General features: G+C 36.0%; 1 protein-coding gene across 1 annotated transcript in view; it reads left to right on the top strand.

Moving 5' to 3' along the window:
- The window catches only part of LOC143263941 (uncharacterized), a 43,596-nt gene that overhangs the window by 11,878 nt on the left and 12,704 nt on the right, over positions 1–19,014 (top strand). Inside the window, exons 3-5 of the mRNA XM_076540027.1 lie at positions 2,429–2,738; positions 3,323–3,766; positions 8,549–9,516. Of these exons, the coding sequence (XP_076396142.1) occupies positions 2,429–2,738; positions 3,323–3,766; positions 8,549–9,516 (1,722 nt within the window). The remainder of the gene's footprint in view (positions 1–2,428; positions 2,739–3,322; positions 3,767–8,548; positions 9,517–19,014) is intronic.

Genomic DNA, 19,014 nt, shown 5'->3' on the forward strand with positions numbered 1-19,014 from the left:
ATTACGCTTTATTTAGTAGCAAATATATTTTAGTTTGATTAATAAAAATACGCTTTGATTTATTATTAATTGGTTTTTCACAAGTTTTCCCGTTAAATCGTATTTTTAATAATTGTTAGATACGCAAATTATAAGTGTTTTAATAGAAGAAATAATTAATCGCAAACAATACATAAAATAATAGCTAAAAATATAACGCAATTTATAATGAGTGAATAATTAATAATATATATAATATAAACATTTAAATAATAATTTATAATGACTCTGTTTCGAAGTATATCTTCTGTCTCTTTTTAACTAACGCGCGCGCCATCGATCGGTGATCTACTCTAAACAATGTTGCACGTGTGAGCTAACCCCATCCCATTACCACGCGAATTTTTATGGTGCGGTCGGTAATTTGCGGTCGGTAATATAATAGAAAAAGATAGAATTAAACTGCTTCTCTATTTATCGGCTGGATGATGTACCCGGGGACGTTACACAACTAATAATACAAAATTATAATGAACTAGCATTTCGTCGACACAGTGTACGAAGGTATTATAAATACCTCTATTTCTCTTTATATAAACTCTTATGTCTATTTGCTCTGGTAATTGACATCCACATTTTGTATTAATATTTTATTACCGAATTAACATTTGGAACTGATGTCCGTTATTACGAATACGTCGACGAAATGCCAGTTCATTATAATTTTGTATTATTAGTTATAACTCCTTAATAAAACGTTTAAGAGCATATGTTCATATAACATTTTTTCCTTACTTTTACGCGTAGAACACACTGGCAAAGTTTGGCTGGAAAAAACTAGGACCTCCTGTATATCCTGTCCAACTACTCAATCCCTCCAATGACCACGATAAAATATTGAGCTTATTGTACGCGTTAAATAAAAACTTGTCTAAAATTCTGAGTGGGATCAAATTTTATTAAATACAATACACCTGAATCCCTACGGAATACAACATATGTATATGTATACATATATCCCTACACCTTCCCAAAAACCAGTTAGATTTTCATTTTTGTTCAGCGAACTGTGGAATGTCTGCACCACATGATGAAATATCGAGCTTATTGTACACGCTAAATAAACACTTGCCTAAAATTCGGATTTGGATCAGATTTCATTAAATATAATAAACCTGAATCCCTGCGGGATACAACAACTTCAATAAATTATTGCAAGTAAATATGACTGCAACTACGTCATGTTTGGTCTCATTTTATTCAGAAAAATGTTACGAATATGATGGAAAAAATTGTATAGAAAATGGATTAAAAACAAAAAAGTTAGCAAGACATTGGCAATTTAAACAATTGAACAGACTTTTTATCTTTGTCAACTGTCGCAGCGTTTCTTCCTTTTTCATTTCAAGTTATATTGTGTTTGACCTTATTTTGATAAGAAAAATGAGAAAAATTTATTAATAAAAGTTGGATGACGAAAAAATAAAAAATAAAGAAGTTTTATATTTACACATGTACAGTTATAGGAATTTCCCTCAACTCGAAACATCAGTTACATTTCTCGCCGAGCGAGCTCTGCACGTTTCGAGGGGTCGCCCTCTCCAAGTGGTGGGGATAATATTTTTGCTTCTATCGAATGATTACTGTATTAAGGATAAGAACAAATGTTACAATAAAACGAATTCATAAGTAATGTTATTATATAGTTATGGCGAAAATGCAATAATTAAAAATACGTAGTTGTGAGAATGAACTCTACTACGTTTGCTGTCGACACACGTTCATACGCGAAATTTAATGAAATTATGCCAAGAGTTTTTTTGCGAATAGTTCAGAAACTAAACCTGATTGGTGGTTATATGTGTATGAAAGACTGATTCTATAATGTATTAAAAAATCATCGAAATAAGAGAGGTCGTGTGTTTTCGAAATCATTGTCGAATTATTATTATGTATTATTATAATTTACATGATCTTAGAGGTATTATTAAGTATTATAAAGAACAGGAAACTCATTTTACGAGGTAATAACATAATTCAGAGAAAAAATATTTCGTATTGAACCTCTTAAGATGTTGCATTCAAAGTCATTGTTCTTCAGGTTTTTAAAAGTATGTCCTGTGCTATCAAACTAAGTATTAATAACGTCCAGGTTAAATTACATAGACTTCATAATATTTGAAACGTATTCACAAAAAAACAGAGTTATTGCATCTATTCTTGTTCTATATGAAACCAATTGATTCCCGTGTAACAGTTCAGGCTGCTGACTTTTCTTCAATATTGATTTATAATTGGTTTATGTTATAATACTCCAATAATATGACTCGATACATTTGGCATGTACCCCGTGTGAAAAGAATACACTCCATTTACTCGGTATTAAGATATCTTTTCATTTTCAAAATTTACACTGCTTCTGCGAAATTTCTTCTGTTCAAAATTACAGGGATCTGTTTAGCAACTTGAAATCGTTGGAAGTATTAGATTTGTCACATAATCGATTGCAAGAAATTGAAGATACTAGTTTTAATTCCCTGAAGAATTTAAAGATCGCTGATATATCCTATAATCAACTTACATTGTCATCTTCGATCAAAAATGAATACGGAAACAAATCACCTTTTCACAATTGCACTTCTCTCAGTATATTGAGTTTGAGCAAAAACAATATATCACACATATTCGAAGATTGGGTTAAGGACCACACACAGCTGCGTATACTGGACCTGAGCTACAACGAAATATCTCACATATCAGTAAGTTAGCAAAAAATTCCTTACTTCACCAAAAAGTACAATTAAAAAACTGTGATTATAAAACAATACAGTTAAATAACTCGTATCTATTTTATCAAAGAGTTACATTTGTTTGTAATCTTCCACAAATTGTTTCTGTTTCTTTTTCTATAATTTCAATATTAGTATTTTACTAATTAATATTTCGAAATGACAGTAACAGCATAAACGGAAAAAACAACAAAATAAAAGTTTTGTTTATTTCGTCCATGTTTTCTTTAAATATTGTTTAAAAAAGTGAGCTTTGTCCGCAAATATTTAATCGCACGTTAAGCATTGTTTGTGAAGGTGTGGAAATTACCAAATGTTTATATGTCCTGGTCTACTGAATTAAATAGTAGAATGAGAATGTAAAGTGTGCTAATAGTTAATGATGCCTACACAATCTCCACTTAAGTGGGCTTATGCATTCAAAAAAATTTAAATAAGAATATTTAATACATACTAAATACATAAGACAGCGACCATAAATGGTTAGGTATATTCATCACATTTGTTTAATTATAATCTCTAAATAACTTCTTTGTTGTATGACTTTATTTCAGGCTGAAGATCTACAATTTGTATCGGACAACATTACAGTATATCTCCAACATAATAAAATACAGCATATTTATATGACTCGGGCAGAAGAAATAGCGAAATATCAAAATAAAGCACGTGCCGTAAATATATTCGTTGGCAGCAATCCTATAATATGTGACTGCAATCTATATGATTTTGTCCGCTACTTGGAAGGAAAAATGCATCCTTACGTTCGAAATTACTTCATTATAAACCCAGGATATGATTCAATTTGTCATGGACCGGAACAGATGTATAATGTGTCTGTGCATACTTCAAAATCAAAGTCTTCCAAATATCTAAACTCGAAATCACATGTAAAACAGTGCCTTTGTAGAGAGAATGAAATGGACGGAATATTTGTAGTTGACTGTGCCTCTAAAGATTTAGCATTATCACATAAAAAATTATTGATACCCGATCTGGTACGTAACACATATTATTTTCTTATTCAATTAAAATTTCTTCATTTCTCATAAATAGCTCTATTGAATTTAGTTCTATTGAATGTCACTTGAAAACAATAAAACATTACTTCAATATAACATAAAACTGATGCAACTATAATAGAATATTTGCATATAAAATATACATTTTCAAAACGTCTTAAAATGTGTTATTTGAAAATTCTTTAGCTTCATCTGATGAACAAAAATCTGATATTCGCATGCTTTGAGTTGAACAGAATATTATACCTAGGTATTTAATGATGTTGGTTTGTGGAATAGGTTTACCATTTAGGTATACGGCAGGAGATTTCTGTTTCCTAAGTGTGAATATTATGTGATTTGATTGTCCTTCATTAACTTTTATTTTCCATTTATTAAACCAGGTTTCGAGGGTAAATAAGTTCTGCTGCAAAAGTTGTGTAATAGTATTAACGTTGACGCGGATGGCCAGAATAGTAGTGTCGTCCGCATAGGTCGATAATGAAGTGTCCCGTGATGTTGGTATATCTAAGGTGTAAAGGTTGTAAGGAATCGATCCTAACACACTGCCTTGCAGTGTCTCCAGCGTGTATCGTGTACAGTTTGGTATATTCGTTCTGGAATTTTACCTGAAATTTTCTATTAGATAGATATGACTTCATGAGATGGTAGTACGGTGCAGGAAAATTGGTTGCTGCTTTATACAGTAAGCCTTGATGCCAGACCTTATAAAAGGCTTTCTCGATGTCTAAAAAAACAGCAGAACCAGTATGCTTTGTTTTCGAAGCATGTAATGACCTTATTGAGTATCCTATGTATTTGCTTAATGGTTGTATGTTTATTGCGAAAACCGAATTGATAATCAGGGATGAAGATCCTTTCCGCTATAATTATTTTTATTCTAACTGATATTATTCTTTCGAGGATTTTAGACATAATTGGAAGTGAAATCGGTCTGTATGAAGTAGTAAAATGTGGATCTTTCTCAGGTTTGAGTAGCATGATAACTTTTAGGCTATTTTCCATTGGCTAGGGAAGTATTTTATTCTTAGCACAGAATTGAATAGAATAATTAGGTACCTTATGGCCTTTGGGGGCCGTTGATGGCATCATGTCCGGGAGTTTTCTTAATTTGGATTCTATGTATGATTCTTTTTACTTCGCTTAACTTCGTTCTGCAAATTGTTTCGTCACCTATTGTGTCCGATAGTTCGGTAAAATTAAGTATTTCGTCCTGTGGGCTTGGGCTATCGAATGAGTGGTGTTGGCAAGTTTTACGTAGGTGTTCGGCAAATGTTTCGGCCTTTTCTGACAAGGGACGTCACTCAATTGATACACGCCGATTTTTATGAAATTTTTATATGATATAGAACTCGAAAAAATATTTGACACGTATTTTTTTTATCGCCAAACATCCACACTGAAGTGGTGAAAATAACCCTTAAAGTTGGGGTTGAAAAAACTATTTTCGCAAATATCTCGGGAGCTATTAGGCCTAGACAAAAAATTCAAAGTGCAAATTTTTCTGTTTTAGAAGGACAATAATATGGCGTCAGTGGATTTTTTAAAAATTCATTTGTCTGAAAAATATGTTAAAAATTAACATTGTTTTGCAAATTTTTTTTTATAAAACGTGGTACCATTTTGATCAAATTTCACGTACATAAACTGTGGGTCCAAGGAAAAAATACGGGTAAATTGGAATTTTCAATTTCGCTTATAAAAAAAATATTACTGTCGTTGAAATTATACGTACATTTTATACCTTCCGTTCGGCGTACGACTGATTTCTATAACATAGTATTCTGGCAATTGTGTTATATTACATTTTTTGAATTTGAACTTTGAATTTTTTGTCTAGGCCTAATAGTTTCCGAGATATTTGCGAAAATAGTTTTTTCAACCCCAACTTTAAGGGTTATTTTCACCACTTCAGAGTGGATATTTGGCGATAAAAAAAATAAGTGTCAAATAGTTTTTTTCAGTTCTATAATATATAAAAATTTCATAAAAATCGGCGTGTATCAATTGGGTGATGTCCCTTGTGAGTTAGATTTACCTTATTTACCCGTTGCTGTTTTAATTACCGGAATATAACGTATAGGGCGTTTCATTTTTTGTATGGCTTTCCATAGTGAATAGTATGCGTCCTTAGATGGGGATAAGTTGATAATGAAGTTGTTGAATTGCTTGTTACTGTAGTCTTCGAGTGTTGCTTTCAATTTTTTGGTAGCTGCGTTTAGAAGTCTTTTGTTGTATGGAGTTTTCTGTTTTTGTCAGGTCTTTTTGAGCTTTCTTTTGTTTTTTATTTTCAGTATTATGTAGTTCGGAAGTGTTACAGTATGGTTGAATATGGTGGTTGGTAGTGTTGCTTTTATAATAGCTTGTAACCGTACGACAGGGTTGCTGCTACGTTCACATAGTTAAAAGGACACGCCGCGCCGTAGCAGGCCCCATCAATTTTGGGATTATGTCGGCGCAAGCGCGAACGGGCTCCCCCCTATCGTTATCACGAACTCCGAACCTACGTGGCCCGTGCAGATCGATAGATCGCTCTCTTGCTATTGAACTTCTTATGAGTCTAGACATATTACTAAAACGGATCAGTATAAATCACATTAATCGCAAGCAATTCCGAAATTACGATGCACGGTAGTTAACGCGATTTCTGGCTTTCATATAGATTTTGATTCCACGGTTTCGTTCAAGGATTTTGACACTGATATTGACGGCACGGCGGATGTTTGTTGTTTCCCGAAACGGTGAAGTATGATGAAAATTCTCGCAATGCTCTCATCGTGACGATTTTCATTGTTCGCGGTGGGAAAGAAGAAAATTTTTGCATAGTTTCTTGTGTTTAACCGCGTCCCACCGCTGCGATATCGTTAATTTGCTAAATGTCGGGCAGTTAAAAGCAAAATGGAATTGATTGCAATACGCACTAATAATTCATACCGTATGTCAGAAAATCTAATTATCTCATTTTCACACAATGCGTAACGATTCAGATTTTGGGGTAAGTGCTCAGTGGTTCACCAAAGTCCTCTTACCAGAAGGAATATTCATGGCAAATTTGCCGAACTTCATTCATTCTCTTTCAGCATTCTCACCTTCCCCACTCCGTGGCCAGATCTGTAGGAACACTATTCCTATCATAAATTATTTAAAGGCAAAATAGCGTCAACTAATTGCCCTCGAAGACCCTTAAAAATACGTTGACGTTAACGCATAGTGTCACTAGCAAATGCCCGCGCACTAGACTCGACTTTACGTGTTTTTACCGCGCGCGAATTATGATCGGATCGACGTTTCTCTGCTATTACTGTGTTGCCGCGACCGATATCTTGCTCGAACGTGAGCAGTCGGAACGAAGTTTCACGAATAAATGTGTAAAATTGATCTAACGTGGAAAGGACGTCTCAATTCAGGGTTTCTTCCCATTTTGGGGGGATTTCACTCGGCAGCGCCCTTTCCAGTATGCGAATAATGAAATCCGGATCCGGATCGACTCCGAACAACTTCAACATGCTAATATTTTGACGAATCTCATCAATTAATTTTGCGAGCTCGTTAGAGGTTGCCTTGGTCATTTAATTTATATCAGTAATAGGGTCGCAATGTTTCGTAACGAGTATACGCCGTTTCTCGACGAATCAACTAAGAGACGCCACACGTTGATAATTTTCCGCGCTCGCGTTAAAAGGTAAAATTTTATTTAGCGTGTCGCCCTGAAGAGAACTCTTCAAGTATAGAAATTTTTCTACATCTAGAAAACCATCCTAGAAAGCCATTTGTCGATGCTTCCGTCGAATTTCGGTAGTTCGGCTACCGGCAATTTCAGGGTGCGCAGCCCATCTATTATTATGATATTATAATACCACATCGCGTTATCGAATGTATCATTGATTCGCGCTGATGAAGTTCCGGCAGTCGTCATCGATTCGATTTTACTCGCAACGTAATAGTAACGACTCACGATTTCATCGATGTCATCCAACTTTCTATCACTTAATTGAATTAAGTTATTAATCATGTCTCGTATTTCTATAATTTTAATTTTGCTTTTTGTGTATTTAAAATAATCCAAACCATCCCAAAAATGAAACTAATATTTTTTCATAATACTCATAATATTTATACACTTAAAAAAGTATTAGAACCATGCTGATTTCGATCGAACTTATAATGCATCGTCAAGTATCATAAGCTAGTTAATAATTGTAGCTAGTGGAAGGGCTACGAAAAATGAAGGAAAGGGAGTGGGCGTTCCGTTCGGGACCCGCTAGTGGACTCGTCAATAAGGCATCCTAGCAGGCCCTTGTCTTAGACGTGGGGATCTATGGAAGGGATAGACAGGAACTATTAGTATGAATAGGAAGATTCACCGAGTACTAACGAGAAAATCAAGTCTCGGTCTTATACGCCGTTTAGTCGCGACGAGTGTAGAAGAGAAACCGCCACAATGGAAATAAAACGAATAATTAAGAGATATCAATAACAAAAAAATAAGTAAAAGCAAAATAAGAATTCAGAAACTGAGTCGTTCATAACGAGAAACATATAAAGTTTATATTAAAACTGTGACTATATTGCTGACTGTTCTATTACAATAAGTGATCAGTAGAGTAATACATCACGCTCTAAAAATTCTTCACTGATAAAAACTAAATTAATTATCTTTCTAAATATTATGTTTTTGCTCACCTTCTTACAATAGTCAAACTCGAAATCAGTAAACATCATGTCAGTTAGTCCGTTAAAAATTTTTCTCCTGTTTAGATGCCGTGTCACAAGCAACAACGGTCAACCTTTGACATGTTTAATTACTTATTCAAGCAGAAGTGCGATCTATCAATGAACTGGAGCCTAGGACACTACGCGAGCCCAACTGGCAGACAGGAAGTGAAAAAGTTACTGTTTAAACCGTTTGGTAATTTGAGCACCATCCTAACCAGGAATCATTTGAAAGGTTTCCCACATTTGCAGCAGATAATTCTATCAAGCAATGGTATAACGCACCTTAGTAGTGACATTTTCGCTGATGTATCTCACCTTGTTGTTCTCGATTTACGGAATAACAATGTACGATTAGCTCCAAGGATTTTTAATAACACTCCAACACTCAAAGTGTTAGAATTGAGTAACAACTCAATTAATGAAATTGAATCCGGTACATTCGATCCTCTTACGAAGCTGCAGACGTTGAACTTTTCATTGAATAACTTGACGCAGCTTAAGTCCGGTATATTCGACAAACTCGTTTCTTTAACATCTTTAGACCTGAGTTCCAACAATTTAAACTCTTTGCCAGAAAACATTTTCGCAAAGATAGAAAATATGGAAGTGCTGAAATTAGATAACAACAGCTTCAACTCATTACCGACACATTTACTGAAGCAGAACGCTAAACTGAAACGTATAACCTTATGCAATAATAGAAATAATATGACTCTACCAGAGACATTTTTCGGAAATCTAACGCAACTTAAAGAGCTAAAATTAGAATATAACGGTTGGATCATGTTGCCGAAAAATATATTTTGGAGTCTTAGATTATTAGAAAATATCAGTTTGGGGAGAAATGATTTGCTGTCACTAGATGAAAGTGTTTTTTACAAATTACGCCATTTGTTGGAGCTGGATCTCAGTTACAATAAACTGACTACGCTACCAGATGAAATTTTCTCCCGAACGTACGAATTGATACACCTAAATTTGGCAGGGAACCGCATCACTTCTATCAACGGGTAAGTTTGTTATTACATGCCTGCTATAATTTAAGCGTTTGTTTGGAAAGCGTTTCTAAAAATTGTTATAGGCTAATCCGTTCTTTATAAATGTAAATTTCTTGTGTACTATATTTCGTATTAAAAAATAATTTAGGTGCAAAATGTATAGTTTCAGCGGTGTCGCAACTTATAAATAGTTCCTTTAATGAATAGATGCTGAAAAGTCATGTAGGTGACACACTTTTACTTTAAATGGAATTATATATTTATTTTTGAATGTATTAATTGATGTTGCTTATTATTATCCATAAAATTATATTAAGTTATTTGTAGCAAAAGGTTACTTGCATGTGATGGTCTTTTTGGAACAATTGATATATAAACCCAACTATTTGTATATATATGAACACATAATGCGCAGATAATTTGTATTTCTTGACTGAAATTTATTACCCTATAATAATGATCGCTAAAAACAACAAATTCGAAAAACACGTATCCCCTATTTTAATCCATAGTTTACATACACAAAGTTGCAAGAACTAGTTCAACATTTAGTACAAAAATTTAAACAAAAATTATAAATTTTCGAAATATTTTGTGCGATGGCACAACACACCGTACAACATAGAGTCACGATACCTATGACCTCATAAACATTGAGAGTCAAAAAAGTCAATAAAATAATATACTTTACCACTACACTATAAACTAAGACCGAAACCATCCCTCCTAGTCAAGTCCGCGGTCTGTTATAGGCCCATAATAAAATTTCTGGGGAAACCCAAAAAAAACCGTTCCCTCGTCATCTCTACTGTCACTTTCCTTCCTATTGCAGTTATTTGGGTAAAGAAAAACAGTCCGGTTTAAAGAAAAATAGTATTTAATAATATAGATATATTGAGAACAAAAAAAAAACCAAATATATATATATTGAGAAAAAAAAAACAAAACTGGCATATTCACGAGTTTGTGACCGACTGACGAAACTTGCAACATATTTAATTGGATATGAACAAAAGAATGCGGCGCTCATCCTCTCTAACGATGTGTACAGACACGTCGAAAAATATAACTGGACTGGATAACTTTTGCAATAACTGACTTTTTTCTTTGCATCATTCATCACGCATAATGTGTAGTTTGTACATGGTGAGGAACTTTCGTAAACGAATTCATGTGGAAAAAGATGGACATTTTTAACATTTCGATACTAAGGACTGGACAATCGTGGTGCGTGTGCACTTATGTGTTTGTTTAGTATGGATCCCGAAAATTGTACCATTATTATACGGAAAACATCAAATATGACAGTCACCCTTTTTACTTGATTAATTATTTTAAAAAAACTGTGCTTGGTCTTCACCTTTACTTTCGTTTCATTCATACAATGAGCTCCGTTAATAAATTTATATTTATTAATATTTGTGAATTTTATAACTACTTATTTATAAAATACGATTTATTTGTACATGACCAAGGTTAACCGTCATGCTTGCGTCACGGGAGTATTTCCGCGGATGAAATAAACTAACACCAGTACAACTGTATCTACGGTTTCTGAAGTTAAACTTTCGATCTTTATGGATTTTTTAGGATACGCGTCGCGAAACTATGGATTTTGTCGAATAATGGAGAGTCAGAGCTTCGGCTTTGAAAGTCAAGGAAGAACTAGTTTATTATGTCAAAGGCGGGGATTATATATTGTACATTGAATGAGTCAGTTGTTTTCGGGACTATTGGCTTATCGCTTGTGAATCATGTGTTTTTGAGGGTTATGGAGTTATCGCTTGAGAATCATCTTGTTACTCTTGAGTTTGGGTCGACGTGTTATCTACTGTGACACTTGCATCCATCGCTCTCACATTTGGGCGCGCACTATTCTCTCGCTCTGATTGGTCAGTGTTTTTCATTAATAATTCAAAAACTAAGATTTAACCAGCATTTTGGTAAAAGAAGAAGTTGTTCAGAATCACCCCAGCTACCACTCCCTAAAATTATACCCACCAGTAGCCGAATACCCTCTATAGAGTGGTTCAGAGTCCTTCACACTGGCGTGTCCAAGTCAGAGAAAGTTGTCAATCATCATCCCACTAGTTGATAGATTCTTCGTTGGAATGACAGCAGGTTACGTTGATAAATTTGATTGTGAAATTGTAAGGAAAGCAGTTCGAAATACTAATGCATTGCGGCTCGTGCGGCTTATAGATCATCTCAATGTAGATCAGATCAACGGAATTTGTTTCAGTCCCACTTCGTACTCTACAGTACCTTCGTGTCTTGATACAAGTTCAACAAGTAGTTCAATTGCGATGATGGTGCGCAAGGGTGAGTGTGCGTCACCAAAAGTAGTCCACAGTTGCGATGATTCGCAAGGGTGACTCATAAGTCCACCAAAAGTAACGCAAGACTGAACAAGTTGCCTCAAAACTGCCAGAAAGAAAGGAATAGAGGAATTTCAGGTCATGTAGGCGTCACCATAAAGGACCAATCAGGACAGTTTGTTATTTGGAAAAAATAGTGATTGGTGAGATGGTTCAGCGAATGAGATCGTGAGACCTTTGCCTCCGTTCTAAGATTGTAAATATCGTTTGTTAATAAAGTGATCCAAACCCTTGAGTGATTTGGGTCCTTCAAAGGAACCAGGTAATGGGGCACACTATGAGACTGTTGAATGACCGAGTCCGAGTGCCTTGGCCCGTCGAGTAAGTAAGGATTTCATAAACACTGCACATCGCAGGAGTGCCTACTTTAGGATCAAGGATATAAACTTCGTTAAGGAAAGATATATTGGCACTAGACTGATGTGCCTTTTTGGCCTGTTAGAAAGCTATTGTCAATAGTTAAGAACGTCAAGTTATGGAGACGTTCATGTGGTCTTAATTATCCGTTTAAAATTGTAGGAGTGAAACGTTTTGGGCTTGACAGGATACCCATAAATATTCAGCTAATTATATTCTGAGCAACTCAGAATAAGCACAACGATCAAGTAGCAACTCGATTCATTTTTATCTTATCTCGCGAATTCGCGATCGTACATTATTTAAACAAATAAAGTTTATTATGTTACGCACGAGAAAGCTCTGCACTGCTTTACAATGTGCTGATTGTGGTTACAAAGATGTTGATAAAACGATCTTGAATGAATCTGACTCCGCAGATTATGATCTGGCTCTAACTTAGCTCACACGCGCCTGCTTGCTTCTGTTCTTATATTCTCTCTTATCTCCAAACTATGCTACTCTTTTTGACTTATCTTGTTTGTGACTTTGGGACCGCGTGTTATGTTGTTTACGTCACCTGACCGGTGAGAATTAAAATTTTTTTATACACAAAAATTCCCTATTTAAAGACGAACAATTTAAGAAAAAGCTTCCAATTTTTTCCTCTCATTCCGGAAATATTCCCAAAAGTACGATTTCAGCTTCCAACTTTAAGGGCTATTTTCATCCCTTCAATGTAAATGATGGCCGATAAAAAAAATACATGTCAAATATTTTCTTGAGAACTATGTTTCACATAAATTTCATTAAAATCGGTGTATCTCGGTTCGATATTGTTAGGTATTGTGCTAGGTTTTAATTCAATTTTTTGAATCGGGAGTAAAGGAGGGGAAATTGACTGTTAACACCTGTTATGCGTGGAACAATCACAATCACTTTATTTTAGATTGCACAATTCAATACGTAACAAAGAGCACATGAGTTCACTCAACGACCGGTAGACGAAAATACGACGGAAACACACGGAAATCTTGCCCTTGACCACAATTACTGCGTGCGAACGCGACGGAAGTATTGGGCGGAACTATGCGTTAGCTCCGAACGCGACGGAATCTTCACGCGATGATAATAACGATAAAATAATTTTAAGAAAAAAAATACGCCGACTTCAAAATGCACTAAAAAGTATAAAAATACTTTTAAGAAAAAAAATACACCGACTTCGAAATGCACTGAAAAGTATAAAATAATTTCTATTTCCTAATGAAGTAATTTCTATTTCATTCAACCATACAATTACATAACAGATATGAATGAAACCTATTTACTCGTTAGGTAGTATATTAAATACATTTCAACCTTTTCGGAGGCGGCGCAAAATTAAAAATACCTCAGTAAACGTTGCTACCAATAACCAGTTGATTGTGATATGGTGTATTGGAAATTAATAAATCCTGAGAAAGAATACGAATCATTATAGATATATCTGGTAATATACGTAAATGTAACGACTGCATCTTCATTTCGCAACGTTTCTGATATAAATGAGGGAATGCGAACATGGACGAACGTGCGAGTGAGAGTGCAAGAGAGTATACGTGGAAGTGTGCAAGAGAGAGAGAGTACGAACGACTGCGGGTGAGTACGTGTGCGTGTGCAAAAGAATGCGTGAAAATGACAAAAGAAGTGTGCATGGCCAAAAGGCAATCGACGACAGGATTAGACCTATTTCGGACGCGTTCCTGTAAAGACGTATTAAATTCATTGTCCTCATTATTCTTTATTCGTTATATTAAATTCATTATTTGTTAAAAGTTGAGCCATTTTAATTCGACCATCCCTCCGATCCATTCCTACATAAATGAAATTGAATCGACTTCGTTCGCATGTGGAAGCCATGGATCTAAGAACCTATAAACGGAGCCCACGACGCGGGAATTACCAAAATTGCGGCAGATAGGCTCTATCTTTACAGAATATGCGGCGATCGAGTCTTTCCGTCGCATACTCTATGAATCTAGATAGACCATAGTTACATTCTATACGCGCTAACACCTACTTCGCGGCGTGCTGTCGAGTTATATGTATAGAAAAAAAATAGCTATACAAGCTTTGCTTATGTTCGGCTGTCCAAAGGTTGACATGTTCAAGAAAATCTTAATTTTGCGCCGCCTCCGAAAAGGTTGAAATGTATTTACTATACTACCAAACTGTAAATAGGTTTCATTCATATCTGCTACGTAATTGTATGATTGAATGAAATAGAAATTACTTCATTAGGAAACAGAAATTATTTTATACTTTTTAGTGCATTTCGAAGTCGGCGTATTTTTTTTCTTAAAATTATTTTATTTAACGCTTTTTAGTGGAATGGGAAGAATTGTATAGGATACTGTGAGACAGTTCTTCCGGGCTTTTTTTGTCTGCGTAAATGCCATGAACATAATTAAGTAAGAGACAACATGGATATTCGTTTTTCAATTTTTTTTCGCTAATATCTCGAAAACAAAAGCTTCCCGTCAATTATGCAAGAGGAGAAAGTTGTCCAGAACCACGACCCTAACAATATACTCGAAAGACATTAAAATCGTTCGAAGTTGATTTCAAAAGTTAACAACAATTTTTCGCTAATATCTCGAAAACTAAAGCTTTCCGCGAAATTTGTACATGAACAAAACTGTTCAGAATCATGTCCTGATAAGATATTAAAAGCGCACTAAAATCGAGAAAAGTTTATTTCAAAAGTTGCCGGTTTTTTGCAATAACAATACTTTGCAATTAAAAAATGAAAATTTTTTTGATAATGGTGCCAATGGGGAGTCAGAACCTACCAGATGCAAAAGGTTTCGTTCCGATCGGTCCATCCAGCTAGCCGTAATCGACGGGCATACATAGAAAAAAAAAAATATACTGATCGAATTGAGTAACTTCCTCCTTTATCGAAGTCGGTTAAAAATAAGCAGCGATCAAGAGCCGACCGCAGAGGCGCGGAATACCGACTGTGAGAGAAAAGTGGGACCACGTGCTGTAACGACGACAGCCGTAATGTGCGTAACTCGCAGGAATTAACGGTACAAAAAGGAAAATATCGCGGGTACGATGTTCCCGTAATTTTATCTGTACGCGGCAGATCGGATTAACGAAAGTTGCTCGGCGGATTATCACAATTACACGGAATTCGAATCATAAAGAACTCGGGTGCGTGTGAGTACTCCACGAGCCGGAACAAAACTTGCGGAAGACGGAAAGATGTGTCGGCATCGATCAGCGAAACCGGGGATGCGTCACAAATCCTAATCGATATAGGGCGCAGGTACGCAGGAAAACAAGGACCACGAATAGTAAATACAATTACGTGTGAAAAGGATCGGTAACGGGCGATGTCTCGTTCGCGAGCATACATGGTGTGTTCTATAAGTAATGCGAAGTATTTTTTTTTAAAGGAATTTATTGTACCAATTCTTACAAATACTTAAAATTCTTTAAAGTACTGCCCTTGGGCATCTACACATTTTTTCCAGCGACCCTGCCATAAACGGTACGCTTCCTGGAATGCGTTTTCCGGAACCGCTTTTAGGGCCTCAGTCACGGCCACTTGAATGTCCTGTACGGACGAGAAACGCGTTCCTTTTAGGGGTGCCTTGATCCGGGAGAACAAGAAAATGTCTGCCGGTGCCAGGTCAGGACTATAGGGGGGTTGGGGAAGCGTTAACACTTGGTTTTGGGTCAAAAACTCTCGTACTCGCAGCGCGTTGTGGCACGGTGCGTTGTCGTGATGCAGTATCCAGGTACCGGGGATGTGTTTTCTTGTCCTGACGACGCTTTTTCGCAGTCTTTCCAGCACATCCACTTAGTAGGCGGTGTTAACTATCTGATCTTCAGGAAGAAATTCTTTATGGACTGTTTGACGGACTGTTTTGCTGGTTGGTGGCCGCCCAGAGCGTTGATCATCGGAAACCTCTTCCCGCCCTTCGTTAAAGGCCTTTAACCACCTCGAAATATGTGAGTACGACAGAACAGAGTCCCCATAAGCCTCACGAATCATTTTAGTTGTCTCCTCAAGAGATTTGTTTAGTTTAGTACAAAAGCTTTATCACATATCGTTGTTCCGATAGTCGACTCCACTTTTTCCGTGACACGGTCACCAAACAGGGGGTCACAAAAATTAACGTCCTGTCCCCTTCACAGCTCGGAGAGCCCTGGGACCTGGTTCATTGGAAAGCTAAGGGTCCCCCGCATCTAACGCACGCGGTCCGATCCCCCTCCGACCAACAGAAGCGGCTCAGGTATTTCCGTCGCATTACTTATGGATCACACCATGTACTGTCCAGAGCACGAGAGAAAAGTAGCGGGACGGGAACGGGGCAAAGAGGGTAGGCCGCTAGGACCACCTAATCCCCACTTTTCGACTCACGCGTAGCTTCCACCGTTCATCCGTAATGGTGTGGTTTTACATAGGTATAGAAACAGATATTGCTACTATATGTTAAAAAACTCTATCTTTTTCCTCTTACGCGATGCGTAAAACTTTTGGACACTACGACAATGGAATGCCGCTCAACGTATCGCTCGTTCTGTCTCGCTTGTTCTACATATATCTGACCCACTCTCCGCGTCACGCGACCGATTAATGTATGTGTGCGCCTCGACAAATAGCGTGTTGTTGCCGAAAATGCGTGTGACAATAGGCGGCAACGTTACAATCCGACCACTGCGATGCTCTTTTCGTCCCTCTAGCCCCGTTCCCGTCCCGCTACTTTTCTCTCGTGCTCTGGACAGTATTTGTGATTCGCGAACTCGTCTTATTATGGCCAATTGCGCGACATTTAAGTTCCCGCGGAGCCTCTCAACGATATTCGGACTTCTGGAACAGATATGTTTCCTTGTAAGCTACGTTTTCCTTGTTTTACATCCTTTTCACTTATTGTTTAATAACGATCTGGGGCCTGCGAGTATTCCAAGTATAGATGTATGTACTGCTGTGGCAATCTTTTTAGTTCTAACTGTGTGCCCGTTTTGTAAGCATCGATTTCTTCAATAGTTCTTCACTGTTTAATTTCTCTTTATAAATATAAGAATTACTTTGTTGAAAAATTCGAGTTGAAAAATGACTTTTATGATGTTGAAAGTTGTAAATATTATCTTACATTGTAAACTTTATCACGAGGCCACACTTTTAAAAATCTAAACTTTTCTTGCGATTAATGTTTTAAAAAACTGTTAAAGCAAACTAGTACGTCCCGTATTAGCTACGATAGACTAGTTATGATAGATTAATACAACAATCCTTACTCTATAATTATTATTTTAATAACTTCTACGAAAACAAGAAATTTTGTTCGAACTTAACACTTTATTGACCGGTCGTTTTTGAGGCTGCCAGTCACTAAGTACCGGCTGAGTCGTGCGCGCACTTACTCCCAGTACCGGCTAAATTTTCGCTATTCATTGTGTTGTGCTTATTCCTTTTGTTTCAAAGGAATGTAATTTTATTAATATTTATACTTTATTTTGCATTTATTTTATATAATAAATGGCCGTATAAACTAACATTCATAAAATAAATTCAAGGTAACAGTAATTCAATTTTTCGACAAGCATTGGCAATCGAAAAGCCTATTAATAGGCTAGCGGTCGATAAGCGTTGGCAATGAAAAAGCCGATAAATAGGCTACCGGTCGATAAGCGTTGGAAATCAAAAAGCCAATTAATAGGCTAGCGGTAGATAAAGTGTTAATACAATTATTTATAGTTTTAGATAAGTTCTACTAACCCACTTTGAACATATGACGCCTATTGTATAAATAATACAATTTTTATTATCAGTTTGTTCGTTTTATTGTTATTTGTAATAAAATGTAATCGTGTGATGAAAATTATTAGAAAGTGCGTGTTCGCTGAAGCAGCGTGAGAGAACGGTGAAACATAAACAATAAGAGTAAATAGATTTGCAATGAAACGGAACATACCAGTTATGATTAACATGTTATTGTGTTATTAATAAAAAAAAATACGAGAATGGTTATTAGTTAATTTGTAAAGAAATTTCCAAGACCGCTACTATGATAACTTCATATTTTTAAAACTATGATCTCGGAAAGGAATTTGGAAAATAATAATTTATTTGTGATTCTTATCATTACAAAAATCAATTTTTGCAAATGATTCAAGCAAATGAAAGTGTATTTAGGAAATAGATCCATTCATGAAATAGTTGTATAGTTAAAAACTCACGCGCATAACACATTATCGCGAAAAAGGGGTAAAAACTGCAAAACCCACGATGTTAAGCTTTCATTTTTTAACTTGTATTTTTAAAATTGTTTTAAAATCACCCGCAATTTCATATGTGATTCATTATACATATTTTTAGATAAGTTGCTCTCGAGCAAGCAAACAGAATAGACGTGTTTACTATCGCTCGCGAGTGCCAGTGTAGTTCAAATCAAAATTCAATCAATTTCATTGTGTCATGTCGGCGCGCAGATCAACACTTATTGTTGTCCTGCCACGATAGCGGCAGAATGAACCGAAAAGAGTGGAACAGTGACAAACCTCCTGACCAAGACAATCTTAATATGGAACTCAATTCATCATCAAACAGTAACGTACAACACCTTCCAACTGAACAACCAACAAAATCCTATGCTTCAGCTGCGTCCAACGATGTATTCCCCAGTAAACATCAAGCAATCATTATTGACGCCATAGAGGGCACTTCCCTAAAAGATTACATACAAACAGTTGCAAAATTCACCGGGCCTAACGCTATTTGCTTTGTCTCACGTATAGC

This window comes from Megachile rotundata, chromosome 15 (assembly GCF_050947335.1).
Source record: "Megachile rotundata isolate GNS110a chromosome 15, iyMegRotu1, whole genome shotgun sequence".
In the NCBI taxonomy this organism is placed as follows: Eukaryota; Metazoa; Arthropoda; class Insecta; order Hymenoptera; family Megachilidae; genus Megachile; species Megachile rotundata.